This window comes from Nematolebias whitei, chromosome 2, assembly GCF_014905685.2.
Source record: "Nematolebias whitei isolate Nwh7 chromosome 2, NemWhi1, whole genome shotgun sequence".
Lineage (NCBI taxonomy): Eukaryota > Metazoa > Chordata > Actinopteri > Cyprinodontiformes > Rivulidae > Nematolebias > Nematolebias whitei.
In genome coordinates this window covers 12097817-12115748 of record NC_056499.1, presented here as the reverse complement: position 1 = coordinate 12115748, position 17932 = coordinate 12097817, and the positions used below count along the sequence as shown (strand labels likewise).

Here is a 17932-nt window from a genome sequence, read left to right as displayed (position 1 = left end):
GGGTCAGAGGACTCTGATGCTCCTGTGTTGGTTTTCAGTCTCAGAGCTGCAAGGGTTGTCTAACGGAACAACACTGCAGCAATGCTGCAGGCAGAAATCCAGGCTTCGGCTGATAACACAAAAGGGACCGAACAGAAGCTGTGGTTTGACACCTGAGATGGAGCTAAAAGTGTTCAAATCAAATACCAGCTGCTTTTAAGCTGCTACAGCTAAAAGCAGGTTCCTTTTAGGTCGATGTGATGTTCTACTTAGAGCCTTTTTCAACAACAGAACCGGGTCCAGGTCCGGGCGGGTTTTACAGTTTGTTCGTCTCAGACGTGAAACGTTGCAGCTGCTGAGCACGACTCAACGCCACTAAACCAGGCGAAAGACAAATCTGTGAGTGAGACAAGAAATGCACCCGTTTCTCCCCAGAGGGAGTCGTGAGCGTCCATCTGCGCCGCCAGCTGTTCATCTTCCAGGTCCAGAAAGCTTTTCACCACCTGCAAGAAAAACAGCAGCAGCTTTAGCTTACTGAGAAGATCAGCCGAAGGACCCAAATGTTGAAAGTTGGTAAAAAAAAAAACTGCAACAGATTTGGTAAAACAAGCAGAACAGAAAGAAAATCAACAAAACCACAGCTAAAATATAAAATGAGCATAACCACAGCTAAAATATGAAACGAGAATAATCACAGCTAAAATATAAAATGAGCATAACCACAGCTTAAATATAAAATGAACAAAACCACAGCTAAAATATAAAATGAGCAAAACCACGGATAAAAAATAAAATGAGCAAAACCACAGCTAAAATATAAAAGGAGTAAAGCCACAGCTAAAATTTAAAATGAGCTAAACTACAGCTAAAATTTAAAATGAGCTAAACCACAGTTGGACTTGTGACCTGTCCAGGGTGTACCCCGCCCCTCGCACAGTGATTGCTGGACATGGGCACCAGCGACCCCCGTGACCCAAAATGGAATAAACGGGTAAAGATAATGGATGGATGGATAAACCACAGTTAAAATAGAAAAATAGCAAAACCACAGCTCAAGTATCAAATGAACAAAACAACAGCTAAAATTTAAAATGAGCAAAGCCATGGTGAAAATATAAAATGAGCTAAACCACAGCTAAAATACAAAATGAGCAAAACCACAGCTAAAATATAAAATGAGCAAAATCACAGCTAAAATATAAAATGAGCAAAATTATGGCTAAAATATAAAATGAGAAAACCACAGCTAAAATATAAAAGAAGCAAAACCACAGCTAAAGTATAAAATGAACAAAGCCATGACTAAAATATAAAATGAGCTAAACCACGGCTAAATTATCAAATGAGCAAAGCTTTGGCTAAAATATAAAATGAGCAACTCACAGCTAAAACACAAAATGAGCAAAACCACAGCTAAAATATGAAATGAGCAAAGCTACAGCTAAAATATAAAATGAGCAAAACCACATCGAAAAATTTAAAATCGGCAAAATTACAGCTAAAATAAAAATGAGAAAAACCACGGATAAAAAATAAAAAGAGAATAACTGCACCCAAAATATAAAATGAGCAAAACCACAGCTAAAATATAAGAAGCAAAACCAAAGCTAAAATATAAAATTAGCAAAGCCATGGCTAAAATATAAAATGAGCTGAACCACAGTTAAAATATAAAATGAGCAAAACAACAGCTAAAATATAAAATGAGCAAAGCCACAGCTAAAATATAAAATTGCCATTAATGACAATTAGTTCAACCATAGCTAAAAACTAATATCATAACTGTGGCTACAAGCTAAAATCTGCAAAATAGTAGCTAAAAGTTTAAAGTAGCAAACCCATAGTTAAAGCTAAATTCAGCAGAATGGTAGCTTAAAGCATTATAACAGTAGCTAAAAGCCATAGTCAGCTAAATAGTAGTTTAAAAGCTAAAAGTAACAGCACAGTAGCTAAAAGCTAAATGTAACAAAACAGCTAAAATATTTAGGTGTCAGAACATTAGCTAAAAACTAAGAGAAGCAAAAAGAATCAATATTCAGATTTTAAAGAGTATGTAATGTATTTTTATGGGGCTTTATTTTGAAAAGTATAAAACTTTCTCGTGGCATGAAAGGCGGCGGGTGATATGCATTCCTTCACGCCCTTCTGGTCTGACTGGTACCTGCGTGTGTCCCAAGCTGGCTGCTGCGGTGACCGCCTGCTGCACTGCGGCTGTTTTTCCGGTCGCAGCTTCATTCCCTGGGTGCAGCTGTGGGTCGGTTTGGACTTCTGCTCCCCAGTCCTGGTCCAACAGGATGTTGATGATCTCGGCGTGGCCCTTCAGCGCCGCGTGGACCAGCGCACACTGCCCACTTTTATCAGCGTGACCCACCTGGCACACAGAGGGGGAACACAGAAGGACTCAACGGCCCGGATTCTGGCCGGTGCCGGTAAAACTCTGACCTAGATCTGCCCTATTCGTTTCATCCGCCGCCCAGAATAGATCTTCAAACTGGGGTGAATTTTAAACCAGAGCAGTTCAGTCATCGCTGGAGGTAAAGAACAGACGGAACCAGATTTATCTGTCATGATAAGATTGATGATAAGAAGTACGCTGGTTCTGATCTTAAGAGTCGGGTTTGGGTCTGTCTTTGGAACTATCTTCATGTGGACAAGAACAATTCTGGATTAAGTCAAAATGTAAAAACAGACTGATGTTAATAATGTCATGAGAAACAAAAAGACACTTCTGAGGCTGCACCACTTATAGATGAGGTACGCGTTTCATCGTGCACAAAAAGAAAAAAAAAACCAGCTGGTCGTGGCTAAAGGTCCGACCTTCGTGGCTAAAAGTCGGACCGAAGCTGTCACCTACATCAGAACGTCTCAGAAAGTTCTCAATAAATAACTGGAAGAATTTACATTTTATGCCAAAATGCTGACTGTTTGCTGAAATTTGTCAAAGAAGTTTAAATTAAACTGTCAAAGTACTGGTAAAATAAACCGAACTGAAGCTAAAATTAGCAAAACAATAGCTAAAAGCTAAATCTGGCAAGACTTTAGTATGTGCCAAAATAAAAAACTAAGAAATGATAATCAGCAAAACATAGTTTAAAGCAAAATTTCACAAAACATGGTAGCCAAATGCTAGGATTAGCAAAACAGTAGCTAAAATTTAAGATGGCAAGATTGTTGCGGAGCTATAATAGAAAATGCAAAAATCTAAAACTAGCAAAACTGACAGAAAAAATTAGTAAAACCTTAGCTAAGCGCTAAAGTTGAGAAAACAATTAAAAAAAAAGGCTAAAATGAGCTAAAAACAAAAATTTGGAAAGGTTGCTAAAGAATAAAATTTGCAAAAAGCTAAAATAAGCAAAACAGTAGCTCATGGCTAAAATTAGCAAAATGCCTGCAGTTAAAAGCTAAGGTGAGCACAACATTAGCCAAAAGTTCTGATTAATAAAACTGAAAGGTAAAGTCAGTAAAACGTAAATTCTGCAAAATAGCAGCTAAAAGCTAAAAATCAGTTAAAAAAAAAAAGCTAAAAAGTTAAGATTAACACAACAATAGCTATAAAAGTAGAACTTTCCAATCCGTAGCCAAAAGCTAAAACAAGTAAAACAGTAGTTTGATGCTAAAACCAGCAAAATAGTAGCTAAAACACAAAAAAGCTACAATTAGCAAATCCTAAAATTCCCCGATTAATTTCTAGAGAATAAAAAGGTCAAATGAACATAAATATATTTTGGAAAGTGTAAACATTACTGAAACCACAGCTGGTCTTTTGGGTTCGGCTACTTCTCATTTCTGACCAAACTAAACGCCTCTGACCTTCGCCCCCTTCTTGCACAGCAGGCTGACGATGTCAACGTGTCCCGCGGCAGCTGCCAGACTCAGAGGCGTCATGCCGCTGCCGGTGGTCCCGTCGACAGGTGCCAACATCTCCAACAACAGAGCTACCATCTCCAGGTGTCCCAGGTGGGCGTGGACCGCCAGGATGGGGGCGTGACCTATGACCTCTGTAGACCAGGTTGCACTCGCCCCGCCGAGCATCAGCAAACGACTCACCTGTGAAACGGAACAACAAAAAGAGCGTCCAGTCCAGTGCAAAAGTTTTAAATCCAAAGCTGCCAGACTTTCTTGTCTGGAGTGGTCTCAGTAGAAGTTCAGACTTCCTGAAGCTCTTTTGAAGTTTTTCCTTTGAACTTTCGGCTTCTTTTTAAAAATATTTTTTAAATACTCGTTTTCTGTCCATTTCTTCTACCTGATCAACTGAGGAAATTAGACAAGTGAAGAACAAAAGATGAAGTATGAAACCAAAAAACAAAACGGCTACAACAGCAAAGACCTGAAATAGGACGAGAGGCTTCATTCTTCAGCTGAACATCTGATGAACCAGACTTCAGCTAAAAAAAAACTTTTTTTTTACTGCACCAGAGCTAAAATCCTATTTTCTGTTTCTGTCGAACCAAGTTTTTGTTATTTGATTGAACTAAATAAATGAGAACAAATCTGGAGAAGTGTTGATGGAGGCCTTTTAGAAATATTACAAATCAAAAGCCTTGGATGCAGAAAGGTGCCCACAATTCTGAGATGACTTTATCAGATGATCACAATTTGATGCTTGAACTGTATAAGGAGTGTAAAGAACAACCAAAGTTGCTGCTGGTGGCTCAACACGGTCACCATGGTAACCACAAACCTGTCTGTCATTCTGTGACTGCCAAGATATTGACAGGCAGACAAAAAAATGCTGATTGAAAAGTAAGCCTCAAATGTCTTTGTTTTTTGAATGTCCAGAGGACCAGATTGAACTTTTTTAGATTTTTCTACCTGGATTATTGAGCATGTATCAGGATAAGCCTCAAATTGTCGCTGTGCGAAAAGTCACAAGTCAGAGTTTAACAATTCTTGAGCCGTTTGTGGAAAAGACTGATGGGTACGTGTAAACTTTTACATTTATTACATTGTTTTACACAAAAATATAGAACGTTGAGACAAAACCTTCCATTTTGGTTTTAAAGGGAAAAGTCGGAGCTGGAAGGGAAATGTTTTAAATAAAATATGCTGGAGAAAATTAAAAAACGTTTGCGACCATCACAGTCTTCTGCCACAAATGGCTCTAGAATTGTTCAAATATGAATTATGGTTTTCGCTCAATATCGGTTTGTTTGAGGCTTACTTTTCAGTCTGCCTCATTATCTTGGCATTAGCTTGCTTTCTGGGTGGATTAGAGAAAAAAAAGTCCTGCAGCAGCAAGAGGCAAACTGGGTGAAAGTTGGCTTAACTTGTCTGCGTTTCGATGCATAATTTGTATATTTCTGCCACAAGGAGTTGTGGGAGTAAGAAGACTGCAGAAAATGTGAAAAAAGCTCAAAGGTTCTACAGTAACACCATGAGACTATAAGTTGTGATAAAATCCAACAATGAGGAGCTCTGCAGTACCTTGATGTTGGGTGTGTACAGGTTTCTCAGGGAGCCCAGTGCGGCGGACAGACTGTCGGTGCTGCAGTTGATCCACATGGCCTGAAGAACGCTGGAGGACACACCGGTCTTTTTACTCAGACCCTGTGGGACAGGAAAGAACCTGCTCAGATCGGCAGGACAGTCTAGATCGTAGAGTCCGCTCCGAACGCAGCACCGTGGTTCCCCTGACCTTAAATATGTGAGCCTTGAGGATGTGATGACCCAGTTCCATCGTTTGCTGCCGGTTCAGCTTCCCCTCCTGCCTTGAGAACATGAAGGCCAGCAGGGCATGGCCGCTCCTGTGGACAACAGTCACAACACAACTCACAACGTTTTGAGTGAAAAAATTAATTTGGATTTTCTGTGAAAATTCAATCTGAATTTGTTAAAGAAGCAGAACACTAACTGAAGCAAAACGCTAGCTAGAAGCAGAAATATGCTAGCTAAAAACAGCAAAAGAGTAGGTAAAAGCTAAATGTAGAAAAGGCTTAATTTCTTCAGAAATGTTTCTTTAAAATCTGCTTCAGCAAACCGACTGCTTTTGTCTTTCTGATGCTAATTTTTGTTTTTATCTACCATTCCACTTTTAGCATTTAGATAGCCTTTTGCTACTTTTAACTTCTAGCTAGCTTCTTCATAGTTTTAGCAAATCTTTCTTTGCAAACCTCTCTTTTTGCTACTTTTAGTTTTTAGCTAACCTATTGCTACTTTTAGCTTTCAGTAAGTGTATTGCTAATTTGAGCATTTAGCTACGTGCTACTTTGTGCTATTTGCTAGACTTTTGATGTTTAGTAAACTTTTTTTTAGCTTAATAACATTTAACTTTTAAACTTTGTTTTTAGCAAACCTTTTGATAATTTTAGCATTTATTTAAAGTTTAGCTCCTTTTAGCTAGCAATTTGCTACTTTTAGCTAATGTTCTGATAGATTTAGCTAGTCTTATTATTTTTAATAAACTTATTATTTTCTTTGTAAATGTTTTACTTTTAGTTGACTTTTGTTTTTGGACATTTTTGCTACTTTTTGCTTCAACCTAGCCTTTTTAGTTGTAGCTAATATAGGTTACTTTTAGCTTGTTTTTAACTATTTTTAGCTTTTTACTACCATTTTGATGTTTTTAGTTTTTAACCTTCTCTTAATTTTAGCTATCAACCTGCTAATTTTAGCTTCCACCTACTGTTATGCTAGTTTTAGTTTTAAGCTAATATTTGATACATTAAGCTAGTTTTTAACCACTTTTAAGTTTTAACTAGCATTTTTCTTCTTTAGCTAATGTTCAGCTTTTTAGCTTAACCGACTCAGTTTCAGCTTCTGAAGCAAATTTCGGTATCACTTCTCTTGTTTTGTTTGTAACGTTTGTTTTAGGTTCTCGAATGAATTTTAAGAATGTTCTGGTGGAGAATGTTTGACCTTTGGCCTCACCTCGGCTCACACAGGAAGTCCGTACTTTCTCCGTCGGCTCTCCAGACCAGCCACTCCCTGAAGGAGGGGTGACCCAGCATCCGTGTGCCGTCCCTGCGCCGAACCTTCACACGCAGAATAAAAACATTTAAATCAGAATCCACTGATGTGATCAGATGAACTTAGAGCTCTTCATCTCTAAACTTCCAGATTAGAGTTAATCCACTGCGTGTGAACTCTAATCTGAACACCAGCATCTTACCATGAGTCCAGCCAGGCCGTCTAAACTCTGCAGGAAGTCGCTCCACTCCAGCTCCCCCTTCACGCTGCCTGCGTTCAGCGCCCTGAACATTTGTTCGTCAGTCAGCGGGTGCAAAGAAGCCAGAGCTACATTTAGCACCGGGAGAACTCGCTCAAAGACCTCCTTCTCCGGAAAGCTCGCACGGCACATCAGCAGGTACACCTAACAGGTGGTATTCAAGGTATTTAAGAGACAAAACGCACAAATTTATCATAAATTTAATTATTTGCTGGCTCTGTTGGCCAAATTAGCTGCTTTGTTTGAGCTGAAGAGTCTCATATGTCAGATGTTTGTCTTATGTGGGCTCGTTGTAGACACTAATTGGATCATCTGGACCGAGGAAAGCATCTGCTGCACGAGAGAAACAACAGAAGCTCGCCAGCTTGTTGGCCTCCTTTTCCTCCCCAGGATCGGAGCTGCCATGTCTGCCATCCCGCCTGATTTTAGGGTCTTTGAAACGTTCATAACTGAGCTGGAAGGTTTACAGAAATGGAGAGTTTGAACTTCTAAAGACTCGTTATTCATGCTCACTTCCTGTGCCATCGGTGGGCAACGCCTTGGTTCCAATAAGTGATGTTTACTGATTTAAGGAAAGCAATAATGCTTACGTTGGAGCAGGTCTTCATCTGGTTCTAAAATGATCCAAATTTAACCTCGAACAAAAACACACAACACATGCCTGAACGATCAAATGTATTGATTAATTGAACATCAGCAGTAGAACCGCCTCTGATTTGAAGCATACAGGTGCGTTAACACAACACCAAGATGGAAAGACACCAGTAAAGACTCCAGAGCAGCAGTTATTGTACATGAATCTGGGAAGGGTCAAAGGTAATTTCCAAACTATCTGAAGTCCATCGTCCTACACAGAGACAGATCATTCACAAGTGGAAACATTTAAAACACCCTGAAGGTCAGACCGTGCAGTGAGCTCCATCTCTGACTCTACAGGCCTCAGTCAGCAGGTCAAAAAAACAACATGGCAGCTCGACTTAGGTTTGGAAAGTTTCATCTGAAGGAACCACAAGCCTTCAGGACCAGAACAAGACCAGAGGGCAGATGTTTACCCAGAATGCACTGCAGCAAACAGCTCCTCCCAGCTGTCAGCACAGTGGTGGAGGCTGATGGTTTGGGCTCCTGTCAGTCACTGAGTGGACCAGAACTCCTCTGTAGACCAAAGGTTCTGGAGTCAGATGTGAGTCCATCTGTTCAACAGCTGAAGCCAGCTGGGTCCAACAGGACCAAGATCTCAAACACAGCAGCTGATCTACAACAGAACGGGTCAGAAAGAAAAGAGCCTCGGTGCTACAACGGTCCATTCAGAGTCCAGAACCTCAACCTGACTGAAACACTGTGGTGGACCTTCAGAGAGCTGAACAGAACCCTCAACAATGGAAAGAAGAGTGGACCAGAACTCCTCCAGAACCATGAGGGACAAACAGGAAACTACCGAGGGTTCTTCTGCTGAAGGAGGTTCTACAAGCTGCTGGATCTGGACCTGGAACCAGTTTTTGTTTAATAAATAACGACTCAGAGGAACCTGTCGAGTGTTTCTGTTCCCCTGAGGTCAGATCTGGATCAGTTTAAAACCCGATGAAGACCGGATCAGGTTTATAAGTCCTGAAACCCCAGGACTGAAACAGGATGGACTTTCTTGTACATTTTTGTGAAGTCAAGAAGATAAATACATAAACACATAAACATATATGTGTTCATAAACACATCAGAACATTTTCTGTCAGCAGGATGTCAGAAAAGTGAGAACTTGAGCAGACGAGGAGGAAAAGGGCCGAAGTTCAAAAGTGTAGTTTTCTTTTTCAGACCGTGCAGATTAAACGGAGCCAGCAGCGAGCTGAGACCCCTTTTAAATCAAACCACGAGTGCAAAACAAATCCAAAAGTCTAACCTCTGACAGGGAGACCGGCACCACCAGGTAGTTCCCTCCTTTCAGAGCCAGGTGACCTTTGTGGAACAGATCTAGGGTCAGCTGCAGGTAGAGGAAGGAGCCGTGGCTCCGGCTCGACAGGTGGCTGCTGAACTTGCTGAGAAGCAAAGGGTCGGGGGCGGAGCCTGTTGGCGTGGTGACGTTGGTGGCGATCTGGCTGCTGCCACTGACCCTGTGGTGGATGTAGTCGCTCAGGTCGGCCCCCAGGTCGCTGCTGTCCGGCAGGATGTCCAGAGAGATGCCGGAGAAGGGAAGGAGCGTGGTGATTTCCTGCACGGGGGGCACACACACCTCGTGGGTTTTAAAGAACCGTAGGATGCACAACTTTGATGCATTAGTAGATGAAACCAGGAGGCATTACTCAGACAGAAGCTGCTGCCTCTGACTCACGCAGAGCCGGGGAAAGAGTACAGTAAACCGTGCGCCGATGACTCAACCACCATTGTTGCTCACAGGCAGCTCTCAGATTCACATTTCAGCTCGCCATCCTCCACTTTTGGACACTGGCCAAAAACCAGCTAAGATTACTAAAGAAAAAAGCTCTAAAAAAACATTTTGGTTCAACAACACGCTCCACCTTTGCTTCACTGAAATAACTTTCAGGCTGTTTAAAGCATAGACAAACACATAGACACCTCGTTCAGCGGCTGGCCTGTTGCAGCAGTCGGAGCATCCGCCATATTGGATGTGGCAGATCTGCTGGTCAACTAATACAAGGAAATGGACAGAACTTCATAAAGCACCGTTCTACAAAGTGTTTGAAGTTTAATCTCTGTCATTCACACACATTAATATATTTGGAAAACAAACAGGTACCAAAGATAACATTTGTAACTTTTAACGTGATTATTAAAAATGTTTACTCCTTAAATATTTAGGTTATAGGCACACACTAAACCAACATATGTATTCTTTTGAGTGTTTGCATCTACTAACGTGTGTAACACTATAATTGTGGCGATAAATTTAGAAATATTCATATTTAACATGTAATCTTTTTTTTTCCATTCATTCAACCTTTATTTTAACAGGTAAATCAAATACACACATAAACACACATACATACATATACAGGTCCTTATAAAAAAATTAGCATATTGTGATAAAGGTCATTATTTTCCATAATGTAATGATAAAAATGAAACTTTCATATATTTCAGATTCATTGCACACCAACTGAAATATTTCAGGTCTTTAATTGTTTTAATACTGATGATTATGGCATACAGCTCATGAAAACCCAAAATGCCTGTCCCAAAAAATTAGCATATCATGAAAAGGTTCTCTAAACAAGCTATTAACCTAACCATCTGAATCAACGACGTAACTCTAAACACCTGCAAAAGATTCCTGAGGCTTTTAAAAACTCCCAGCCTTGTTCATTACTCAAAACCACAATCATGGGTAAGACTGCCGACCTGACTGCTGTCCAGAAGGCCATCATTGACACCCTCAAGCAAGAAGGTAAGACACAGAAAGAAATTGCTGAATGAATAGGCTGTTCCCAGAGTGCTGTATCAAGGCACCTCAGTGGGAAGTCTGTGGGAAGGGAAAAGTGTGGCAGAAAACGCTGCACAACGAGAAGAGGTGACCGGACCCTGAGGAGGATTGTGGAGAAGGTCCGATTTCAGACCTTGGGGGACCTGCGGAAGCAGTGGACTGAGTCTGGAGTAGAAACATCCAGAGCCACCGTGCAGAGGCGTGTGCAGGAAATGGGCTACAGGTGCCGCATTCCCCAGGTCAAGCTACTTTTGAACCAGAAACGGCGGCAGAAGCATCTGACCAGGGCTACAGAGAAGCAGCACTGGACTGTTGCTCAGTGGTCCAAAGTACTTTTTTTGGATGAAAGCAAATTTTGCATGTCATTCGGAAATCAAGGTGCCAGAGTCTGGAGGAAGACTGGGGAGAAGGAAATGCCAAAATGCCAGAAGTCCAGTGTGAAGCACCCACAGTCGGTGATGGTCTGGGCTGCCATGTCAGCTGCTGGTGTTGGTCCACTGTGTTTTATCAAGGGCAGGGTCAATGCAGCTAGCTATCAGGAGATTTTGGAGCACTTCATGCTTCCATCTGCTGAAAAACTTTATGGAGATGAAGATTTAATTTTTCAGCATGACCTGGCACCTGCTCACAGTGCCAAAACCACTGGTAAATGGTTTACTGACCATGGTATTACTGTGCTCAATTGGCCTGCCAACTCTCCTGACCTGAACCCCATAGAGAACCTGTGGGATATTGTGAAGAGAAAGTTGAGAGACACAAGACCCAACACTCTGGATGAGCTTAAGGCCGCTATCGAAGCATCCTGGGCCTCCATAACACCTCAGCAGTGCCACAGGCTGATTGCCTCCATGCCACGCCGCATTGAAGCAGTCATTCATGCAAAAGGATTCCCGACCAAGTATTGAGTGCATAACTGAACATGATTATTTGAAGGTTGGCGTTTTTTGTATTAAAAACACTTGTCTTTCATTGGTGGGATGAAATATGCTAATTTTTTGGGACAGGCATTTTGGGTTTTCATGAGCTGTATGCCATAATCATCAGTATTAAAACAATTAAAGACCTGAAATATTTCAGTTCGTGTGCAATGAATCTGAAATATATGAAAGTTTCATTTTTATCATTACATTATGGAAAATAATTACATTTATCACAATATGCTTATTTTTTGAGAAGGACCATATATGCAGTCTGTCTGGAGTCTGTGAGTTTGTATGTGTCCATATCCAATACAGCGTCATCGTCGACGTATGATTCAGCACTCAATGAGGTGTCTAAGTATATATGTCTATGGTTAAAAGACCCTTAGCACTTCCTGTGAACTGGGGAAACAGAGATACACTGGAAAGGACAACCACTGCTCACTCCAAGAGGAGAAAAGGTGCTGCTATCTTGCTAGGTGCTATGTGGACATCATTAGAGTCTGCCAGAATGGCATCAAACCATAAATATTTGAGTAAAGAATCTAAACTCAGACAAGGAGCCTGGTCTATCAGTTTGTGTAATTGTAACCAGCTCTTCTGAGAATGTGGCATTAAGTTCTATAGGTGAGAATTCAGCCACATTAGCTCATAAATCACCTGAACTTTTCATGTTTTGTTTGCATATTTTGACAGAAAATAGTTCATAAATCAAAACATATCGATGCTACAGTGAGAGGTCACACACCTTAGTAATATTTAGGTAAAGTTAGACCTTTCAGAAATGCGAGCAATGATGTTGATCGCCCATCGGCTTCCTGTCCTGTTTTTATTTGTTAGATTTTTAAAGTTTAACTTTTATCCAAACACCGGTTTAATTATGTAACCATTTGACGGGCTGCAGATTCCCTGAACGCTCAGGGAAGTATCACGGGGCATTCAGGGCATAATCCATGCTGCATTCAGAGGCTTGGCTTTGGCATCGGACAGATGCGTCGGCTGTTTGGCGGGATTACCGACCAGATTGAGAAAACACTTCAGACCAGAGGGAGCAGCAGAGCCAAACGCTGCACTGCCTGAAGCGAGGCAGTAAAAAGCCCGACCAGCATCTTACCCATGAGTTCAGAGCTCATCTGACTCTGCCAGCTGCTCAGAGGTCAACAGAAGAAATTTACACAGGGAAGGAAAATTTATTCTACAGATTAGGTTTTTATTTTCTTCCTGAGAAAGTCTTCACAGTGAAATCTGTAAATTATGCAGAGAAATGAGGACAATCTATGTGAGAACCAAAAACAACATCTAAACTGCCTTTGTCTTTCTGCAGAGTGGAAGCAGACCGAAGGTTTCTTCAGTCCTGTTTTAAAAGGTGCGAGATGATTTAAATAAAACATAATTTGGCATTTTAGGATAATCAGGACGGACTGTTCCTCAAAGGAAACGCTGCAAAGAGCATTAGCAGCGTGGCCATGGTGATAAAATGTTTTTAAACGACTCGTGGGCTCAGATTCAGGCGACGCAGGCAGAAATTTGTTGTTTTATTTCAGTAAATAGGGGAAACAAACTTCTTAAATGCTCTTCAAAGTAGAGTTGCATTTGGGCCCAAAAAAATCCGACCCGACCCGGCCCCAGCCCGTAGCCAGCATTTTTGAACCCCGCCCGACCTGACGAATTAACAGTAATTACAGGTCCGAACCCGAACACCCCCCCACCCTGACATTTTTAATTAAGCTTTGACTGCTTATATAGTTATTAACAGTCGGCAGACATGCGCGGCTGAATAAAAGGGGGGCAGAAGATCGGAGCTGAGGGTGTTTGTCCTTTCATGGCCGTCAAAGTGCATTAAATCCCTGCTTCTGCCTGCATTCTGCATTATTCAGACATGGACCCTGCTCTGACATGTCTGCTTTGGGAACTCGCCTGTTTGGGTCGTCGGCTGTGCACGTCCGCTAAGTGCAGCGGCTGAACGTCCATTTGGGCGATGGATTGCTGCCTGGCATTACAGTCCCATCTAAAGCTTAACTGAACTTTTTACCTCTTTCAAGGCCAGTCAGCTTGTGGTGAAATGGCAGCGTGCAGCTGGTGATTGTTTGGCAAGCCATGTTGCCATATATTGGAATGTATGGCAAGCCAAGTTGCCATATAATTGGATTGCAGCTGATCTGCTGACGCAATCAAAAGCCCAACACGACCCGGCCTGCCCATCCAGCACATTATTATGGCCCGGCCCAATTTCGGGTCGGGCCGAGCTTCAGGCCCGGGTTAGAAATGACAGCTCTACTTAAAAGGGAACACTGAGTCGGCATTCACACCGTTTTTATTCTTCCATACATTTAGCTGCTTTGTGCCGTTTAAGCCATTCATATATCAAAGTGTTTGACTGTTTCGGAAGATGGGTGTCTCTTTTTGTAACTTGTACTTTTTAAATGTTTAACTTTTAAAACAGATGCTTGAAATTGACTGAAATAGCTAAAATGACAAAAGATGTTAAAGCTAAAAGTTGCAAACTGTAATTAAACGTACCAGTATATATTCTTAAGATAATATCACTTCAACAAAGGCTAAAGTTAGCTAAACAGTTGCTAAAATCTAAAATAAGCAAAACAATAGCTAACAGTAGCAGAATGGCAGTTAATCCTTAAAAGTAGCAAAATAACACAAAACAGTAGCTGAAATTAGCTAAATACTGTACATTAAAGCTAAAATTATCAAAGCAGTAGCTAAAAACAGTTAAACAGATGCTTAAGCTAAAATATTCTAAACACGTAGAAGCTAAAAGTACCGGTAGCAAAATGGTATCTGAAGGCCAAATGTAGCATAAAAATACAAAAAAGTGGCTGATTAAAGCTAAATGTGTTAAAGCCTAAATTAGCAAAACAGATGTTTATTGTTGCAATACAGTAGCTAAACGTAGTAGAACAGTAGCTAAAAACTAAAAGTCACAGAAGACAAACATACTGTAGAGTCAGTTTGCTAAAACAGACTTAAAAGAAAATGTTTTTGAAGAAACTAAAGAGATCTCAAAGTATTTCTTTGGGAATTTTTTTTATGAATAAAGTCAAAATATTGTAAAAAAAAAAAAAAAATATATATATATATATATATATATATAAACATTACGAAACCCAAAAGTCGCTCTTTTCTTAATTGAGCTGAACCTTTTGGTATTTGAACGGTTCGAGCAGCAGAAGTTTGTGAAAATGGCTGACAAAATTAAAACCATGCAGGGGAACCCATAAAGAATAAACCGACCGTGTGAACTCGGACTGTAAGAACATTTTGTCGGAGTATCTGGAGTTCATTGTGAGGAACTCGGACTCACTGAGTGGGACCGATGTGACTAATATCAGCTTAAAAGAACCATCTTCACAAAACACGAGCACATCCTGCACGATTTGAAGTCGAGCTGAAAGAAAAGCAGCTCTCGCAGATGTTGCCAGTCACAACGAGCTAAACGTGTTTCCGTGGGTCGAAGCTCAAGTCACTCACCACCAGGCCTGTCCTCACTGTGACCACCAGCTTCAGCCATGCAGGAAATCTGGAGATGACTTTGGTGACGAAGGTGGCGATCGTGTCCCCATAGTCCGGTTTGTGGAACTCAGCTTCATTAAGACTGTCGACCAGTATGATGTAGTCTTCCTCGGGCAGCCGTCGGTCTGGAAGCAGAAAAAAAACGGCGCGTGAAGCTCGACGTAACATCGCTGACGTTTAGAAACAACCGTTTACAACCAAACCTGAGAATTTATATAAAAAATAAATAAAAATAAACAGACAAAACAGCAAACCTGAGTAAGATGTAGAAAACCACAAAGGAATGCTTGTCACCCGCTGCCCTGCATGCCAAACTTGCAAATGTAGATCTAATAGCTCTCAGAATGTGTCAGGGCTACTCTCAGCTACTACCACACCAAACTCTAGCTTGCCATCTCTGATTCAGACCAAATTGTAGCCATTTTTGTGTTTTTATGGTTGATTAGCGGTGGTGGCCATCTTGAATGGGTGTCTCCAGAAGTTAATCAGTTGTAGATCCAAAGATCTGCATCTCCATCTTCTAACACTTATCCGTAGTCAGGTCATGGAGCCAACAGGTCCAGGAGACACCCAGACCTTCTCCCCAGAGACTCTCCAGCTCCTTCTGGTGGACCTCGAGGTGTTCCCAGACCAGAGAGGTTCTATAATAACTCCAGAAAGTTCTGGGTTTGCCCCAGAGTCTCTTACCAGTGGGATGTTCTTGGAAAAGCTCCAAAGGGAGGCGGCCAGATCAGATGAACCTCCTCAGCTGACTCCTTTTGATGCAAAGGAGCAGCAGCTCTACTCCGAGCTCCCACCAGATGACGGAGCTCCTCCTATCTCTGAGGCTAAGCCCCCCCACCCTATGAAGGAAGACCACTTCAGCTACTTGTATCCAGGATCTGTTTCTTTGGGTCCTGATTAGGGATGCACCGATCCACTTTTTCCACTTCCGATTTCGATATCTGAGATTTAGTCTCGGTCGATACTGATCCGATACCGAAAACCAGTGCTGAACTCCGTTCAACAAACTCAGCGTGCTCTTTAGGGAGAAATCTCTGGAGATGCTTGATTAAGTTGGTAGTGTTATAACTGAAAGTTTTAGTGACACCCCCTGGAACCGTCGCTGTGCACGTATTGCAAGTAGCTGTCGAATGTGTTGGCTGAGGTAGTGTGAAATAGTTCCAGATGGCTGATCCCTTTGCTCGTTCCATTTTGTAAACAATCTGTGCGGCGAGTTCACTAGCGCGTGATCCAGAAGTTTTTTTTTATATTGGGACCCATACCGATATTGGTATTGGATAAGTGCATCTCTAGTCCTGATCCAAACCTTATGACCACAGGTGAGGGGTGGAACGTAGACAGACCAGTAAATCCAGAGCTTTGCCTTTCGACTCAACGCTTTCTTCACCACAACTGACCGGAGCAACGCCCTTATTACTGAGGACGAGGTTCCAATCCGTCTCCATTCTACCATCACTCAGGAACAAGTCGCTCAGATACCTGAACTTCTCCAACTGAGGCAGAGACATCCAATGATGACTTCCTAAAAGTTTCATTAAAATTCATTGTGTGGTCCATGGATATTTTACTAACAGACATAGGCAAAAAATATGTCACTTGCTTTTTACCTTTCGATAATCAAAGAGATAGTTTGTGGTGGTTTGGATAAACCCAACAACAAACATTCAATGTTAAGACCTTAAAATCCTGTAAAATGACCAAACATCTGTTTCACGCTCTACTTTTCCAAATTGTTGACTTTAATGAGAGAAAAGTTTATAAAAGTAAATATATTTAGTGTAAACCTTCATTATTGTCCACAGCTGAAAGGAGAAAGGTGGGCAATAGTTTCCACCTGTACCCGTGTGTGTTTGCAAAATATCTCATGAAGCACTAGATGGATTTAACCTAAACTAAAAGTATATCCACATTTTAATAACTTTTGAAGTCAACCCGATTCAAGATGGCCACCACAGCTAATCAGTTTATCAAATGCACAGTTTTAAAACTTGGTGTGGTAGTAGCTGAGAGTCATCCAGCACAAACAATTTGCACGAGATCTCATAAAACTTCATACTTTCTCTCGATGGGATGATCTCAAACTGTGCGGGCGATATGCATTCCTCGGAGGCCTGTAGTTACCTTTGCGTAACGAGGCGAGCGGTTCCAGGACTCCCTTTCTGAAGGCGGCGATGGGATCCTGAACGCAGGAGCGTAAACTGAGCGTGGTCTGCAGGTGAGGTTCTTGGATTAGCAGCTCTCGATACGCAGCCAGCTGAGGCGCTCTGGCCAGCAGGGCGGCGACGCTGTGCACAAACTCTGGAACCAGGCAGGTGTAGGTGTTGTCCGCCTGGCAGAAGTGGTACGACACCACCTGGAAGGGAAAAGTCGGGAGTACAGGTGTTATAACAAGGTGCAGTATCGATCCACAGCATAGCTTTGTTGTATCTATAAAATCACAGGATGAATTTTACTGAAAATTTCAGGAAGTAATCACTGGATATACATCTACAACTTAATCATTTATCCAATCCAAGATGGCTGCTACAGCCAACTCACCTTAGGAAACTTAGAACAGCTATAAATCGGTTGGTTTTACAGATATTCAGCTAAAACGTAGCTGAAATTCAAGCCACATAATCAAAGGGCTTCTTGATGCAAGAGAACGTTGCTCAGAACTTTAGCTTTAAATGTTGGGAGTCGATCCTGTTGGCTGTTAGTAAAATATCTCCTGAGTCACTGGATAGATTTTATCAAAACTGTCACCGTTTGTGGTGGAGTCAGACTCAGAGACGGAGACCAACAAGAAGAGCTCGAGTTAAAGATGAAGCGTTTGTTCAAATGGAAAACGAAAAGCTGGAGTGGCAGCAACGACTTCAAGAGACACAAGGAGACACTAGAAAACACAAGGATACAGTAGGAGACACT

At 41.6% G+C, this 17932-nt stretch overlaps 1 protein-coding gene across 1 annotated transcript in view; it reads right to left on the bottom strand.

The window, feature by feature from the left end:
* LOC119425535 (protein TANC1) overlaps positions 1 to 17932 on the bottom strand; it is a 58799-nt gene that overhangs the window by 10607 nt on the left and 30260 nt on the right. The window contains exons 10-19 of the mRNA XM_037693065.1: positions 17147 to 17378; positions 14981 to 15147; positions 9036 to 9344; positions 7088 to 7288; positions 6847 to 6950; positions 5615 to 5723; positions 5404 to 5526; positions 3790 to 4026; positions 2141 to 2350; positions 401 to 482 (exon numbers count right to left, since the gene is read on the bottom strand). Coding sequence (XP_037548993.1) covers positions 401 to 482; positions 2141 to 2350; positions 3790 to 4026; positions 5404 to 5526; positions 5615 to 5723; positions 6847 to 6950; positions 7088 to 7288; positions 9036 to 9344; positions 14981 to 15147; positions 17147 to 17378 — 1774 coding nt within the window. The remainder of the gene's footprint in view (positions 1 to 400; positions 483 to 2140; positions 2351 to 3789; positions 4027 to 5403; positions 5527 to 5614; positions 5724 to 6846; positions 6951 to 7087; positions 7289 to 9035; positions 9345 to 14980; positions 15148 to 17146; positions 17379 to 17932) is intronic.